This window comes from Sinocyclocheilus grahami, unplaced genomic scaffold, assembly GCF_001515645.1.
Source record: "Sinocyclocheilus grahami isolate Dianchi unplaced genomic scaffold, SAMN03320097.WGS_v1.1 scaffold348.1, whole genome shotgun sequence".
Classification (NCBI taxonomy): Eukaryota; Metazoa; Chordata; class Actinopteri; order Cypriniformes; family Cyprinidae; genus Sinocyclocheilus; species Sinocyclocheilus grahami.
In genome coordinates, this window is record NW_015505527.1 from 263,149 (window position 1) to 280,245 (window position 17,097).

Here is a 17,097-nt window from a genome sequence, read left to right on the forward strand (position 1 = left end):
ATAGCATTTTATTTTATGAAAATGAGATAAAGAAGTTTTCGCCCTGAAAGAGAAGTGATCTCGTGCTCATAGAACTTAAGACGTGCCAGGCTATATCTGTAGCTAATCTGAATAAAAAGCAGAATGAACTGAAACTTTAAGACAATAAATAAATACAATTTATGAATGATGCAGTGCTAATTGACATATAATTTATTACAGTACAGAAACTATAAAGTATATTTTCTACCTTATTCTGTGCAGAAAATTTAAATAACTGTTTGTAGTATAAACAATCATAAAATTGCCATTAGGAAAAAATTATAGATTACAAATGATTGATTATTGTCCAGCAGTGTATTTGATTTCTTATAGCAAATTCAAAGTAATAGATAAGAAAAGAATTCCTTGTAAAAAAATTTATAAATAATAATAATAATAATAATAATACATACATACATAAAATTATGGTATTTGACATTTCTATCACTTCTGAAATGAAGGCTACGTCCCTGGTGTGACAAAATGTTAAGCCTATACATAATACTTTTAAAGCTCTTTTTTAAAATCTTGGCTTACATACATTTTTACGTATGCCATGTCATGCCATAGCATCATTAATCTAGCATCTAACAATGGACAAAAGTGTTTTTTTTCTCTAACCTATGGTTCTGGCTGCTGTGTAGTTTGCCCCCTGACTAAGCATTTAAAGAATTTAGGGTAAGAATTTAAATAATCCTGTGAATGCACTTAAAGAATGCAGAATCGAATCATTAATCGAATCAAATCAAATTTAAATGTGAATTGAATCGAATCGTTCTAAATTTGCAAAAATTGTTCTTGAATCGAATCGAAAACCTATGAATCGTGAATCGAATCGATGAATCGCTGTCTACCCAAAGATTCACAGCCCTAGTCGCTTTACTACCAAGTGTGACACACTTGATTATAAACACATACCTGTAACTGTGGGAAAGACACACTTCTTGTTAGAGGCATCAGGGACCCAGGGTGGGTTGCAGGTGCAGTAGAATGACCCTCGGGTGTTCACACAATATCCGTTGGTACACAGGGACTCGTCATGACATTCATCCACATCTACAGGGGGAAAGAGACACAAAATACTATTAAGGAATTTTACAATGCATTTGAGTTTGACAAATATGAAAGATGAAGGTTTATTGATGTGTTGGTATGTCAAATGGGGTGCTGTACCGGTGTTATTCTACTGCTCCCTAGTGGCTGACACAAAAAAAATCCTTCTTTCTGCCACTAGCGGGCAGTACAGCAGCACAGAAAATCTTTCCTGTTCAATATCAGTATCATACTGGTTTTCTGAAAAATGCTTTTAATTTTATTTTTGGTGGTTTTGAAAAATAATCTAATATAATAACGACTGCTTGAACCACAGCAAAATTCTAAATTATATAGCCCATTACAATGCATGACAAAAATAACAACACATAAGATTTACAATTATTTAATAATTTATCAAAAATGTATTTTTTTTAATTGTATTTGCAAACAAATCATGGCATTGTACAAAATATTGTACTTTTACACAAAACTGTTCCAAAGTTTGTTAATATTTTTTAAATAAATCTTTTATACGCACCAAAGCAGCATTTAAACAATAAAACAGTAATATTGTGAAATATTGCAATTTCTTTTCAAATAACTCTTTTCTATTTGAACATATTTTAAAATGTAGTTTATCCCTGTGATGGTAAAGCTGAATTTTCAGAAGCCATTACTCCAGACGTCAGTGTCACGTGATCCTTCAGAAATCATTCTAACTTCTGGAAAGATCATTGACTGCTTTAATGCGAGTATAAAAGAGCACGAGTGCCGTTGACGTGCCCAGACGCGACGCTTTGAATTTGCGCGTACAATGAATGACATTGCGTCGGGAGCTGACTAGCAAAAAAGTAAAAGCCGAGAAGTTTGTATTCAAACTTAAAAAGCAAACAAACTAGATTTTTTTTTTTAATGTTTCAACTAAAAGATCTCAGGTGTATCGTCTAAATTCTGCTGATGATTACATTACTGCTCTAACATAACACTTATAATTTCAGTTTCAACTAACTAGAAAATAACTTTTTCTGCTTAGTAGTGATTGTGTCTTTCTCTTCCACTTGATTTGTGTGTATATATATCATATTTAAGGTAACAATGCAATACATTATCATATAATTGATATTAATAATATGACAATATCTGTAGTCAATATTGATCAAATGGGAGGGGGAAATCCTGCACATACCGAGCTAGGGGGAAAAATCATAAAGGCACTTATGTTCATCTACTGAAGTGGTATTCTGGAACTGTGAATAACTTGAATAAAACAGCAAAATAATAATAACAACAACAACAACATTTTATCAAACAAAAAAGAGATTAGATAAAGTTTGATTGATATGTACATACAGTACCGGTCAAAAGTATGGACCCATTCAAATTTTTTAAAATGTTTTTGAAATAAATTTCTTATGCTCATCAAGCCTGCATATATTTGATCAAAAATACAGAACAAATCAGTAATATTTAGCAAGGATATGTTAAATAGATAAAAAGTGATAGTAAAGAGACTAAACACATCCTTCAGGTGCTGAAGCAAAAGGCTAAATAGGCACGCAAAGAAGTATAGGTCCTAATGTAGGTGTGTGAGTTGTCATCATTCTAAATATAAACTTGTTCTGTCGATCAGTGTAATTTCTGGAAAGATCATTGACTGCTTTAATACGAGTATAAAAGAGCACGAGCGCCGTTGACGTGCCCAGACGCGACGCTTTGAATTTGCGCGTACAATGAATGACATTGCGTCGGGAGCTGACTAGCAAAAAAGTAAAAGCCGAGAAGTTTGTATTCAAAGTTAAAAAGCAAACAAACTAGAATTTTTTTTTTAAATGTTTCAACTAAAAGATCTCAGGTGTATCGTCTAAATTCTGCTGATGATTACATTACTGCTCTAACATAACACTTATAATTTCAGTTTCAACTAACTAGAAAATAACTTTTTTCTGCTTAGTAGTGATTGTGTCTTTCTCTTCCACTTGATTTGTGTGTATATATATCATATTTAAGGTAACAATGCAATACATTATCATATAATTGATATTAATAATATGACAATATCTGTAGTCAATATTGATCAAATGGGAGGGGGAAATCCTGCACATACCGAGCTAGGGGGAAAAATCATAAAGGCACTTATGTTCATCTACTGAAGTGGTATTCTGGAACTGTGAATAACTTGAATAAAACAGCAAAATAATAATAACAACAACAACAACATTTTATCAAACAAAAAAGAGATTAGATAAAGTTTGATTGATATGTACATACAGTACCGGTCAAAAGTATGGACCCATTCAAATTTTTTAAAATGTTTTTGAAATAAATTTCTTATGCTCATCAAGCCTGCATATATTTGATCAAAAATACAGAACAAATCAGTAATATTTAGCAAGGATATGTTAAATAGATAAAAAGTGATAGTAAAGAGACTTATATTTTTATAAAAGATTAATATTTGTTTTTTTGTAAACAACTTTTTAATAATTAAAAATCCTGAAAAAAGTATCACAGTTTATAAAATAAACATTAAGCACTGTTTGTAACACTGATAATAAATCAACATATTAGAATGATTTATGTAGGATCATGTGACACAGATCTGACTGGACTGGAGTAATGGCTGATGAAAATTCAGCTTTCCATCACAGAAATATATTTTAAAGTATAGTAAAATAGAAAAACATTATTTTAAATTGTAATAATATTTCACAATATTATTGTTTTTTTCTGTATTTTTGATCAAATAAATCCAGGCTTGATGAGCATAAGATACTTCTTTCAAAAACATTAAAAATAGTAATGTATCCTAACTTTTGTACTGTATAAGTAAAAATATGCCAAATTAAATGTTGAAAATTAATTTTGCCTAGGGCCTTCTAATGTCTAGAACTGGCCCTGTGGTGATGTAAAAAGTGTGAAATCCCATACCCTGGCATCGGCGCCCACTGACGGGCATGTATCCTTTTTGGCACTCGCAGCGGTAAGAGCCCATCGTATTGATACAGCGTCCTCGCTGACAGTTGGAAGCTCGCTCACACTCATTAATATCTAAAGAGATCAAAAATATTCGTACTGATTCACGTATGGTGTGCATTAGTGAATCGTTTCAGCTGTATTAGAAGGGTTACAAAAGATATATGCTCACTATCATTCAAAAGTTCACTAGGTTTTTCCCCCCAAATAAAATGAATCCGTTTATTGAACAAGGATGCACTAAATTTATCAAAATGGACATTTATCATGTTAAAGGGATAGTTCACCAAAAAAACCCCAAAATTTTGGTATCATTTACTCAAACTCATTTCGTTCCAAACCTGTTGAACATAAAAAGATATTTTGAAGAACGCTGGAAATCAAACAGTTGATGGTCCCCATTGACTTCCAAAGTATTTCTTTCCCTACAATGGAAGTCAATGGGGACCAGCAAATATTTGGTTCTTCAAAATTTGTCAAAATATCTTCTTTTAAGAAAGAAACGTATACAGGTTTGGAACGACATGAGGGTGAGTAAACAATGACAAAATTTGCATTTTTGGGTGAACAAGATGAATAAAAATTGGGTGAAAAAGATTTTTAAAATATATTTAAACTGAAAATAGTTATTTTAAATTGTAATAATATTTCCAAAATGTACTGTTTCTATTGTTTAAATAAATGCATACTTGTTGAGCATAAAACACTTCATTCGGACTTTTATATTTTAGACCACATAAATGTTTAACTATTGTAAATGTTTGTTATACAGAAGGATATTTTTGATCCTGAATGCTGATTGGTCAGTACTGTGTTCTGGCCATGCTAAAGACTGGAATATACTACACAACTTTTTAATATCTGAAGAGATTTTAAAACACTATGCATCATACAATGGCTGAATTTTAAAATGGTAACCAAGAAAAACTGTGCATTATACACTAAACGTCACCACCAGATCACAATACCAGACTTTCAAGTCACTCTGAACACAGCAATCTCCTGCAGAAACATGTGCCTAGGAAATGTATGACAAATGAAAACGATATGTGCTCTACAATTGGCATGCTTCAACCATGCTTCATATCCCTCAAATGGATGGAATCATACACTATGTGGTTTTCTGTGAAAATTCCATCTACCCAAAATCTGCAGACTTAAATTGAAAATGTCTGTAGTGTCTGTATGACTAAAAAAAAAATAAAAAAATAAAAAAAATCTCTCTCTTTATTTATTCCTTCTCTTTCTAGCTTGTACTTATTTGAACAATGTCTAAGAACTTGGTATTACAACCACTTCTTGTGTCTGTTTGCCTCTTTAAGAAGAATCGCTTTATGTATCCCCCAATTGTAAGTCGCTTTGGATAAAAGTGTCTGCTAAATGACTAAATGACTAAATGTAGTGCATTACAGCCCCTATACAATTTGTACTGTAGTATACAGATATTGCAGTATTATGTGCAGTATTAAGTTCATGAGACTCGCAGCGTTGGGTTAGTAATTACTAGCTGACCTTCGCAGTGGCTTCCCTCTTGTGTAGGCTGGTAACCAGTGTAACACTGGCAGCTGAATGATCCCTGAGTGTTAATGCAGTGACCGTTAGCACACAGACGGTTATCCTGACACTCATTGATGTCTGTGGAGAGACGAACAGACACATAACTTTCAAGAACATATACACGTGCTCAATTCTGTTTACATAAATGTCGAAAAGTTGTGTTTGCACAGTATATTTATTCTCTTTAGAATTCCCTTGTGCAGGAAGTAATAAAATATAATTTAAAACCATTCTGAACGGCAAGATTAAGTTTCCATTAACCAACATGTTGTTTAGTTTTATTGGCTGTGTGCCACTGACCTCTGCAGCCTTTGCTGTCAGTCTCAGGCAGGAAGCCCTCATTACACAGACATCGATATGATCCTGCCAAGTTCTCACAACGGCCATTCAGACAAACACCACGCTTCTGACACTCATTGACATCTAATAGAGAGAGAGAGAGAGAGAGAGAGAGACAGACATATCTTGTAAGATTACGCAATTGTCAACTTTATTTGTCAAAACACCCCACACTCATCACATTTTCTACAATCCCAGCTGGGTAGTATCTGACTACATGTAATCTGGATTAAGTAATTAAATTAAAATATTAAGTACTTGTAATTTCATTACATTACATTTTAAAATACTTGTAATCAGACTACAGTTACTTTTTTATTGATGACATGATTACATATTATTAACACAATAACCATAAATTATTCATAATTTATTGAATCCTCCTGATATTCCTCTTTTTCATCTTTTGAATGTTCCTTTTTAAAATAGTCTACTGCTTATATACAATCAGAAATTCCAGTTTTGTGGATATTCACACAAAGACCAGTCACTAGGTGGCTACACTGCATTTGACCACTGGATTTACAAAAATTATTGCAGGTTTAAAAAGTGTTTCACCATTGCATCATACTATGACCATTATTTGACCACGTATTACTGTGACTTTAATCTTTTAAACACATTAAAATGCACAAATTCACATTACTATGTTTTTTTTCATGGATTCCCAAACTTTTTTTGTCATCTGAGTGCCTTTCACCTAATATATTTATTTGAAGTATTCCTGAGATTTTAAAATAATATTTTAATAATTAAGTAACACATTTGCATGTTCAAATTTCTCTGATGTTGGTTAATGATCACATGACATGCAGGTAGATGTAAAATATTTTTAATATATATTTTTTTATTTTGAGTTTTATTGGGTTTATTTTGATCGTAGTTTATTTTAATTTTACAGTTTTATGATTTAATTAATTATTAGCGTTTTGTTAAACTCACAAACCCACTGCAGTTCCTTTACGAACCCGTTTGGAAAACCTTTACATAATGTAATGTTTAATGCACTTAATGTTGTTAATCACAACGAATGGAATATATTTTCAAACTCTTTGTATTTTTTATCAATATGGTACAAGATTGTACTACTTAAATCTATTTGATAAACGAGTTAGGTCAAAAGTAATCTAAAAGTAATCAAAAAGTAGTCTGATTATTTTACCACAAATGTGTAATGTAATGGATTACGCTACTAACTAGAATTTTTGTCATGTTTTTTGGAATGGATTACAGCCTACATTGTGCTTCTCATCTGGTGTGAAAAAATTTCTATGATTTTTAATGCCTTTGAAATAAGTTTTTTATGCGAATCCAGGCTGCATTTATTTGATCAAAAATACAGTAAAAACAGTAATATTGTAAAATATTATTACAATATTATTACAAAGAGAATTATAATTACTGAATAGTAGTGTACATGTTTTTCCATGACCAATATCTAGAGAGCAGCTTGGCCAATAGATAAAAATAATAATATATAATAAAAATATAATGACAGTAAATGGCATGCACAAAGGGGAGTGAAAAGAGAGTTGTTTTGGTTTAGTCATGAAATGTCTGGAAGTCTGTGCGAGGAGCTGATGGTAGTCGGACTGGCCTTAGCCCTATATTTCTAAGAATGTGAACTAAACTGTTTGTGAGTGGTTACACGTTTGTCTCTGTATGTGTGTAAGTATTCAGACCGTAACACACTCCTCCCTGTGCTTGGTATCCAGGTTGGCAGGGTATACACTCATAGGATCCAACAGTATTCTCACACTGTTCGTTAGGACAGATACTCGGGTCCGAACATTCATTAATGTCTGCATTTGAAAGACAGCAACAGCATAGACAATGAGACTCTCACAAATCTTCACCGACATTTAAATACACTGCTAATAAAAAACAGAATAAACCATATTGGATGAACATGAACTGTTTATAGGTGTCTATAATTAACATTAATTAGGTGTTTTGTGCCTATGCATAGTATGGGTGGGTGTCCTCACCTTCACAGAGAGGTTGTCTGCGTGATTTGCTCCGGAAGCCCGGCAGACACTCACACTTATAGGATCCATGCAAATTAGTGCAATGCCCTCCAACTCCGCAGATATCAGGCTTAGAGCACTCGTTTACATCTGAAAACATGCATCCAAACAAGTGTTAGCCATCTGTATTGATACTCGCATATATACAGTATAGTAGCTGTCCACTGCCTTTGAATAGACAATGCTGGTCACTTACCAATACATCTGCGTTTCCCATGATGCACCACAGGTTTGTAGCCATTGTAACAGTTGCATCTGTAGGAACCCACGGTGTTAATGCAGGTGCCTCTACCACATGGCTCCGAGTCACATTCATTTTCATCTACAGAAAGAGTGAGAACATTGTATATATTTTTATGTTATCTTTATTGTGTAATATAGTTGTCTTATATAGTACTTTCATTAAACATTATACACTACCATTCAATTACTATACCATTCTATTTAAAATAAATGCTGTTCTTTTGAACTTTCTATTGATTAAAGAATCCTGAAAAATGGGTCATGGTTTCCACAAAAATATTAAGCAGCACAACTGATATAAGAAGACATTTTTCTTGAGCACCAAATCAACATGATCATGTGACACTTAAGACTAAAGTAAAGGCAGCTGAAAATTCAGCTGTGCCATTACAGGAGTAAATTACATTTTAAAATCTATTCAAATAAAAAACAGTTATTTTAAACGGTAATAATATTTTGCAGTATTACTGTTTTTACTTTAAAAAAACAGTAACTACCAACCCCAAACTTTTAAATGGTAGTGTATAATATTTTATGCACTACAAATGCAGGCATTTAATTCAGAGTACATCCATCTGTGATTTCATTGTTTGTAAAGTATGTTTGTGTATTTACATGTGTGTACTCACCCACACAACTCTTTCTCTGTGCATGTGGTCGATATCCAGTGTAACAGTGGCACATGAAACCATTTGGCATGTTCACACACTCTCCATGGCCGCATATATTTCTGTTCAGCTTGCAGTCATCCATTGCTGTGATACCCAAACCCAAAGAAAAAATCCATAATTGTAAAAAAAAACCTTTTTCCTTATTAAATTACCAAACAGAACTTTGCATAGACCAATACTGCAGATTTAACTGACAAGCTGTCACGGAACTCACGTGAAACCTGCGTCTGGGCCACTTCATGTGAATCACTCTCTGGAGGCACATGGACTATGGGAGGAGTTGTTGGCCTGGCCACAATGACTAAAGAGACAGAAGCAAAAATGGAGAGGTACAGTGGGTACGGAAAGTATTCAGACCCCCTTAAATTTTTCACTCTTTGTTATATTGCAGCCATTTAAAAGACACATTTTGAAAAGAAATAAATGTTTAAATGTTTGTGAGTAAATGAAAAAAGAAATGCAGATAATTAATGCTATGGATACAACATTTTTCATTTTGAGTTGATATTTGCACTACCATGTGAGCTATGGAGAAAAACATCGCTACATTTTGTAAAGTGTACCTGGGTGGCGTGGCCCGTGTGTGCTGATTGGTGAGAGCTGCATGGGCGTGGTCGTCTGAATTGGGATTTCCTGTTGGCATGAAAGCAAAATCAATTAAGTTAACTGTCTACAGCTGATCTCCCATAATTATATTTATTAAAACCGTGGCTTCTGTCAAGATTTCTGTCAAAGATGACTTTTGGCTTTCATTCTTCCCTCGATTGGTAGTTTAGGCACAGAACCAGAATCTTACCGGAGACTTGACCTCTGAAACACAAACACAAAGATACAATGAATAATCAGTCAATAAAAAATACAGCAATCAATCTTAAAGAATCTTTATCTCAGAACTGATTCAAATGTCTGTACCAGTGTCAGGATTAATGTGTTTAATACTGGTCAGGAAGGGCTGAATGGACAGAGTGCCATGATAGGTCAGGAAAGACATCCCCTTTCCCGCTGGACAGATCTTATTAAAGGAAGCTAGAGATCGAGCGAGAGAGAAAGAAGAATTAGAGAGAGAAAGACCAAAGATTATTTAGTCAAAGGGTCAAAACCTTCTTTAAAGATACAGACATATGTTCACAACAGGATTGGGCAAAATTCAGAATTGAAGAATTGACTCCATTTCAGTTTATGAGCTAGAATTTTAATTTAGTTGGCAAAAAAGAAGTTGAATCGGAATTTGAATTTGAATGACAAGAGGAGGAATTTACTGGATTGAAATACTAAGAAATTCAACATAGGTAATTAATTCTGGGAAATTAAGTGTTCTTCCACTCTGGTCAACAAAAGTTAATTAGTTAAATATGATAAAACAAACTAAATACAAAATGTCTATAGGTAGCTTTTTAAACATCTCTTAAATATTTAAACGTTAAAGTTCAAAACAAGGTTTTTAAAAAATATTTTTCTTGTTTAAAATGAATTTATTCAAATTTTAAAGTCATTTTAATTCTACTTCTCTACATTCAAATTTGAATTGTAATTCTGCATTCCGTTTGCTACCTTCATATTAAATTCAAATTCAGGAACTGAATTAGAATTTAAAAGGCAATCAATTCTGAATGGTGCGCATCCCCCACTCAAAAGGCACACTCACCTGTCCCATCCTGTGGGCATCTCTCGCAGTTGCTTCCCCATGCCTTACCCACAGTGCAGCAGCAGATCTCCTGGGAAAGGCGTGTTGGAAGAGCATGCTCACATTTCCCTGCTTCCATAACCATAAGATAACAGAGCCCCTGCTCAACTGTTGCTGTTGATGCTAAGAGAGTAAAAAGATCTTTATGATAGTTTGTTGACCATTCTGTATTTAGTGTTATATGCAAGTTTGCACACACATTTATGTCTTACCAACACAGCGTGTCCTTTCTGTCAGTACATAACCAGGTTTGCAGGTGCAGCGGAAACTTCCCTGTGTGTTTAAACATTCTCCATTCTGACACAGTCCCTGCATCATACATTCATTTATGTCTAAGGCAGAGAAAGGAAAAAAATGCACAAGAAAAAAGTCATGAAAAATATGTTAAAAAAAACTAAATTTTTTTTTTAAAATTTAAATAATTTTTGGTCCTGTATGAGTAAAATTACTGGAAAAAAAGTAACAAAAAAAAGTACTGGAAAAAAGGAAATCGGTTTAGGATCAGGGTGAATGTTTCTGCTCATGGGCAAAATTTAAGATGGTCTAACATTGCCTAGAATGGTTAAAAGACTATCCTTCAAAGAAATCAAGTCTTCAATTTGTTCAGTCTTCCTTTGTTGGGTCTACTCATTGTGTACGTTTTCCTTGTGCTCTGTGTCTCCCTGTTGGATTATTAAAGACTCTCGTTTTGTGAAATCTCCACGTCTCCTCATTTCCTCGTTCCGGTGCTCCAGCGAATTGTGACAGAAGACCCGACCTAATACAGTTACCTCCGTGTGTTCCCTCCGTTTTTGTTTCCGTTGTTTCTATGGATCCCCTCTCCCGTCCGGAATACCACCTCCTCCTGCTGGAGCAGGGGGAGAGATTGCTCGAGGGCCATACCAGACTGTTCCTGGTCATCGCTGCTCTAACCAGCTGACCAGATGACGCGCTCTGTACGTTCTACGACGCCAGTTTGAACATCTCGTGCAGAGCGCTGTCGTCCGAAGATGGTCCTCGAGCGAATTTCGCCGCCTTTGTGGAGGGGACACTGGGGAGAAATGGATCTCTGTTCCCCGCCTGTTCCCAGGAGAATCTCACCAGTTCCACTCCCGACCCAGTGCCCAGCCCACTATCTCCCCGATGCGCGGAGCGTATGCCCGAGCCCACCGCTGAGGGAGAGCCGGAGCCCGCCATGCCCGATGAGCCATCACCGCAAATGATGTCAGTCAAGGTGTATGAACCAGCAACAACGCCCGCCGCGAGGGAGAAAGCCGCGGACGGTGTGAGCGCTGAGAGGAGCTCCGCCCCCTGCACCGTGGCTGAGGGTGAGCTGTGTATGGCGAGGCGACTGTGTCACACCGAAGAGGAGAGTGCTCCCATTCCTAAGTTCTGGCCTGAAAGCCCGGAGGCTTACAAATGCCCGCCCTCCCACCCTCCCGGCAGGGAAACACCCTGGATGGATGGCCAGTCCATCACAGGGCAACATATAACTTGATAAATAATAGGGCTGGGACGATACGCTAATCTGCCGAGGGCCATACCAGACTGTTCCTGGTCATCGCTGCTCTAACCAGCTACCCAGATGACGCGCTCTGTACGTTCTACGACGCCAGTTTGAACATCTCGTGCAGAGCGCTGTCGTCCGAAGATGGTCCTCGAGCGAATTTCGCCGCCTTTGTGGAGGGGACACTGGGGAGAAATGGATCTCTGTTCCCCGCCTGTTCCCAGGAGAATCTCACCAGTTCCACTCCCGACCCAGTGCCCAGCCCACTATCTCCCCGATGCGCGGAGCGTATGCCCGAGCCCACCGCTGAGGGAGAGCTGTCTGGCAGCCCCTCTGCTCGCCCTCAGCCCACCATCTATGCGGTGTGAGCTCTGCAGGACTGCCATCCTCCAGCGTCACCATGGCTGGAGTTTCCCATGACTCCGCCTCCATCCTCTAAGCCCCGGACTCCGCCTCGGCCCGTGGACCCATCGGCTCCACCATGGCTCCTAGCTCCCTCCTCTCCGCCATGGCCCGGCAGTCCACTAGCTCCGCCAGGCTCCCTCGTCCCTCCGGCTCCACCTTGGTCTGGCGTTGACCATACTTCGCCTTGGGACTCCACTCCTCTGGCTTTGCCTCATCCCTTCGTCCCTCCGGCTCCGTCAGGCTCCTTCATCCCCTCGGCTCCTCCTCAGTCCTCTGTCGCTCCGGCTCAGTCCTCGAGTCGGCGGCCATTCCTCCTCCATGGCTCCTCAGTCGGCTCCACCGTGGGTCGCCATCATGGCTGTGGCCTGGGTCCTGCTTAGCTCCTCCTGTTCCAAGTTCTTTCCGTTTCCTCCCTGGCTCCTCCCTCCGTCTGATCCGCCCTGGCTCCTCCTGTTTCCTCCCTGGCTCCTCCCTCTATTGTCACCTCCCTGGTCTCTGTCTGCCTGCCCCCTCCCGGGTGTCCGTCCTCCTCCTGAGTCACCTCCCAAGTTACTACCCGTGCCCCCCCTCTGTTGTTCTACGGCGTGAGGACGCGCCTTCTGGGAGGGGGGCGATATGTCAGGATCATGGACCTGTTTTGTTATATTTTGCCCCTGTATCTGTTCCTGTGCTCCCTTTTTTGGTCATGTTCCTGTCCTCATTTAGTTAATTAGTCATTCTGTGCACCTGTGTTAAGTAATTATCCCTTGTATTTAAGTTCCTGTTTGTTCAGTCTTCCTTTGTCGGGCCTACTCGTTGTGAACGTCTTCCTTTTGCTCTGTGTCTCCCTGTTGGATTATTAAAGACTCTCGTTTTGTGAAATCTTCTTGTTTCCTTGTTCCCGTACTCCAGCGAATTGTGACAGGTACCTGCAGTTTGTACAGTGCTATACACTAAGTTTTCTATGAAAACACAAAGGTAGGTTTCTACATTAAGAAGGTGATAGGCTCAAGGTCAAAACATTATCAGAGTAACCAGGTTTTTTTTCAATTACTATATTATTTTTATATTAATACTAAGTACTGAGTAGCTTCAAAGTTTTTTCTAGTATGACTTTGAATTGAGGTTTCTAAATTTGAATTGAGGCCCAAATGGTAGTTATCATAAACTCCACCTACTATACATGAGTTTCATCCTCAATAATCTTGTCAAAATAAAAACCACTGGTCTGGCTATGTAGCAAACAGAAGTATAAACTATTTTTCTGCCTGTGGCTGGATGCAATATTTCCCCTAAACCACATGACAGAAAATGTTTTGGCAGCCGTCTTGTTTGTGTTAATTTAATGCTCATGGATGTGTACATTTTATGACAACCAACATAACTACAATTTGTAAAACCTATACAACACACACAATCCAACATGTACACACATATTACCTTGGCAGTGAGTGCTGTTAAGTCTCTTGTATCCCTGAGGGCACGTGGAGCCAAAGTCCTCTACTATAGTCTGGTGTTTCCCAGCATCTGAATGAGAGAAATTCAGACAAATTATTAATCACTTCTCCTAGAAAAAGCATCTGTACTAGCTGCTTTGTTTGTTTGACTAAGCCAGAACATGAAACTATGAAACATCACACCAATGAAGGGAATGTAAAACAAAGCGAAATAAAAATGAAAGTGGTGGAAGACGTTGAGAAAATTGATGAAAGAAGTGTCTGTGAGGGGATTTAAGTCCAAGAGAAACTGGTAGCATGGTGTGCTGTGTGTGATGTGCTTCACTTCTATGTGTGTGAGAAAGTGAGAAAAGGGCCTCAGTGGGAACATTTCTCTGAAGCTGATATTTTCTCTTCTGTATAAGAACATGCGAGAACAGAGACAGAGTGGCTTTCCAGAAAGGCTTTTGCCAAAGCCAACATTTTTTCATCCTTTTTTCCAGCCTTCACTTTTGTCTACTTTTACTGCAAAGGGTGTGTCATTGGAAAATATGGTGATGTTGCTGAGGCACGAAGACACTCGCAGACATTTACACACACTCGAACGCAAACACTAACGCACATCCACTCACACACAGAAGCGTTCACCAGGCCAGGATCACTGTTTGACTGAGCTCTGAGACATCAAATGAGTTACAGAGAGAAACCGGGAGTGGAAAAAAGCTTTTTTCTTCTAGCCCATATTGAAACTCAACTCCAAGACTGCAATGACACATTCCCACCTGTCAAGCTATGACAGTGTGAATTTATAAGGAAAAAGTAGAGTGAGATGAACTGTTATTTTTTAAAGAATTAGTAATGAGAAGGGGTTGTTTTTGGCTGGACAGACACTTTGGTCACTTTGACAGAAACAGTAAGATGCAACTCCCAAAGAAAAGTTAAATTATATAACAGAAATTATTTGAACTTACAAGGTAGTAATGGGCATTTGTAACAATTATTTTGGCCCCAGGAATTACCCACACTGCCACAGCAGTCTTCCTGATTGGTCAAACCAGGGAGAGGGTTACTACTACACTGTAAAAAGAAAGAGTAATAATTAGAGTGTTGTTAAATAAGAAATTCATATGCAAATCAGATTTTGTGTATCATCTCATCTACTTTTGTCACTCACAGCCTGTTTGGGTGTGGTTTCCTGGAAGCACCTCCCCTTTGGCTTGTGCGTCTGTGGAGGGAGGCGGGTCACAGTCTTGGCACTGTGAGGCTTGTTCTCTGATTGGTCGACAGAATGAATGACAACTGAAGTGTCTGGCGTGTGAACAACACGAACATTGACCTGCACTGGAAAGATACAGTCCAAAAAGAAGGAAATGCAGTTATTTTTAAATAACTTTTTAATAACAATGAAGGTTAGAAGCATTAAGCATGAATATACGATTTGATATCACAAATTCTAAAAAAAAGTGTTATTTTAGTATTTATATACTATAATAGAATTTATTAATATTTTGAATTAGATTTTATTTTATTTGATTTTAGTTTTAAATTATTTTTAAATGATAAAAATTATTTTTACTATACAATAACAACACTGTAAAAAACACATTTATATTGACCATCATCCCAGACTGAGCTATAGACAGACAGAATGTTATAGAATGAGCTTTAGTTACTCTTTTGATAATTATTTCTGCATGGAAAAATTCTCACATCAGTTTTTCATGTGTACACAAGTATGTGAATGAGACCACATTTCAGTCAAATTAAAAGTGAAAATGTCCTGTGTGCCAATTACCTTCAGAAGAGTGATGTCCAGTGCCTTGCAGAGTGAACACAGAGTGTGTCTGTGTCATCTGCTGCCGCCCACCTGTGCCACCTGGCTCTGACAGACTCTGGGACTCAGGCATCACCTGGAGGAGAGATATTCTCAGTTAATTATTAATCTAAAAAAATCAGCACAAAACCCTCAAGAAACCCTCAAGAAACATGAAACATATTCAGTATCCACCTTATTTTGCAACGCGGAAGTAAATACGATGATGTACTTCCTTATAATGTGTTAAAACTTCTGTTTCGCTAGCCAGTAGGTAAGGAGCGTAAGGAGCGATGTGGTGGGAATACACAGAACACTATTAAACACCGTGATGGTAAATATTTACCACACCCATGGTGTATAACACAGTGGGAGGATGAAATGAAGAAGTGGCCTCCCATAACTTATAAAGACATTTTTCATTATTTCGTTTGGTCGCTTGGAGTAGATGGGTCTTCGATGTGGAATTATAAAAGCACTGAGGCATATCAGTACCTGCACAGCGGAAAAGTCGGTCGAGTGCTGGTACATGAAACAGAAAGCGAATTCATGTTTTTAAAAGCAGACGTGAATCCCAGTACTGTTAGGCGATTGCATTGAGGATTTAGGTAACTGGTAAATGACTAATGTCTCCTTTTTCTCTTTCATCTGTGAAAGCACTTGTTGATAGTTTTGAAGTAGTAATGAAATATGTTTTGGTCCTTATCCGTAAACTGATTACAATACAGTAGTGCAGAATTAGGGCTGATTCATTTCATCCAAAATAAAAGTTATAAATAACTAAAATATATGCGTGTACTTTTTAATATATATAAACAATATATATATATATATATATATATATATATATATATAACTTTTTTTGGAATCAGGTTTGTATATATATAATAATTTATTCATTTATATAACTTTTTATTTTGGATGCAATTAATCGTTTGACTCCCCTATTCAGAATGTTTTCCATTTGTTCCATGAGTTCTGAAAAAGTGACAAATTGACGATTATTTACCTAGCATTGCTAAACTGTATCATTTTCAGTGGGGGAAAAAAATCTAAATAAACTGCACCTTGACATTTTAATTGTGTGTTTGTGTGTGTGCATATATAAGGAGAAAGAAGTAATATAAGATCTTGAAAATATTTGTGTAAAAACAGTATATTTAATGGTCACTGAATAATTCCAAACAACTACACAATGTATCCAAAATTACTACACCATTCTAAATTTCCTATAAATGCCATGGAATGTAGACTCACATGTGCTCCTCCCATTGTATCAATCCAGTAGGAGATAATTCAGCTTACTACACTCTGGGATACATCAAAGCTTTCGGCAAGATCTCCTTGAAGTAAATTCAACTTCAGCTTCATCATGGTCATCAGAATTTGATCCATTATGTGCATCTTAAAATTGGAAGTGTAGAATTG

General features: G+C 37.0%; 1 protein-coding gene across 1 annotated transcript in view; it reads right to left on the minus strand.

The window, feature by feature from the left end:
• Positions 1–17,097, minus strand: part of LOC107548441 (latent-transforming growth factor beta-binding protein 3-like) — a 41,668-nt gene that overhangs the window by 5,229 nt on the left and 19,342 nt on the right. The window contains exons 3-20 of the mRNA XM_016229110.1: positions 15,652–15,766; positions 15,031–15,197; positions 14,828–14,933; positions 13,861–13,947; positions 10,763–10,882; positions 10,512–10,673; positions 9,779–9,892; positions 9,663–9,676; positions 9,430–9,499; positions 9,081–9,167; positions 8,825–8,950; positions 8,149–8,274; positions 7,914–8,042; positions 7,608–7,727; positions 5,887–6,009; positions 5,542–5,664; positions 3,985–4,104; positions 940–1,077 (exon numbers count right to left, since the gene is read on the minus strand). Coding sequence (XP_016084596.1) covers positions 940–1,077; positions 3,985–4,104; positions 5,542–5,664; positions 5,887–6,009; positions 7,608–7,727; positions 7,914–8,042; positions 8,149–8,274; positions 8,825–8,950; positions 9,081–9,167; positions 9,430–9,499; positions 9,663–9,676; positions 9,779–9,892; positions 10,512–10,673; positions 10,763–10,882; positions 13,861–13,947; positions 14,828–14,933; positions 15,031–15,197; positions 15,652–15,766 — 2,047 coding nt within the window. The remainder of the gene's footprint in view (positions 1–939; positions 1,078–3,984; positions 4,105–5,541; positions 5,665–5,886; positions 6,010–7,607; positions 7,728–7,913; positions 8,043–8,148; positions 8,275–8,824; positions 8,951–9,080; positions 9,168–9,429; positions 9,500–9,662; positions 9,677–9,778; positions 9,893–10,511; positions 10,674–10,762; positions 10,883–13,860; positions 13,948–14,827; positions 14,934–15,030; positions 15,198–15,651; positions 15,767–17,097) is intronic.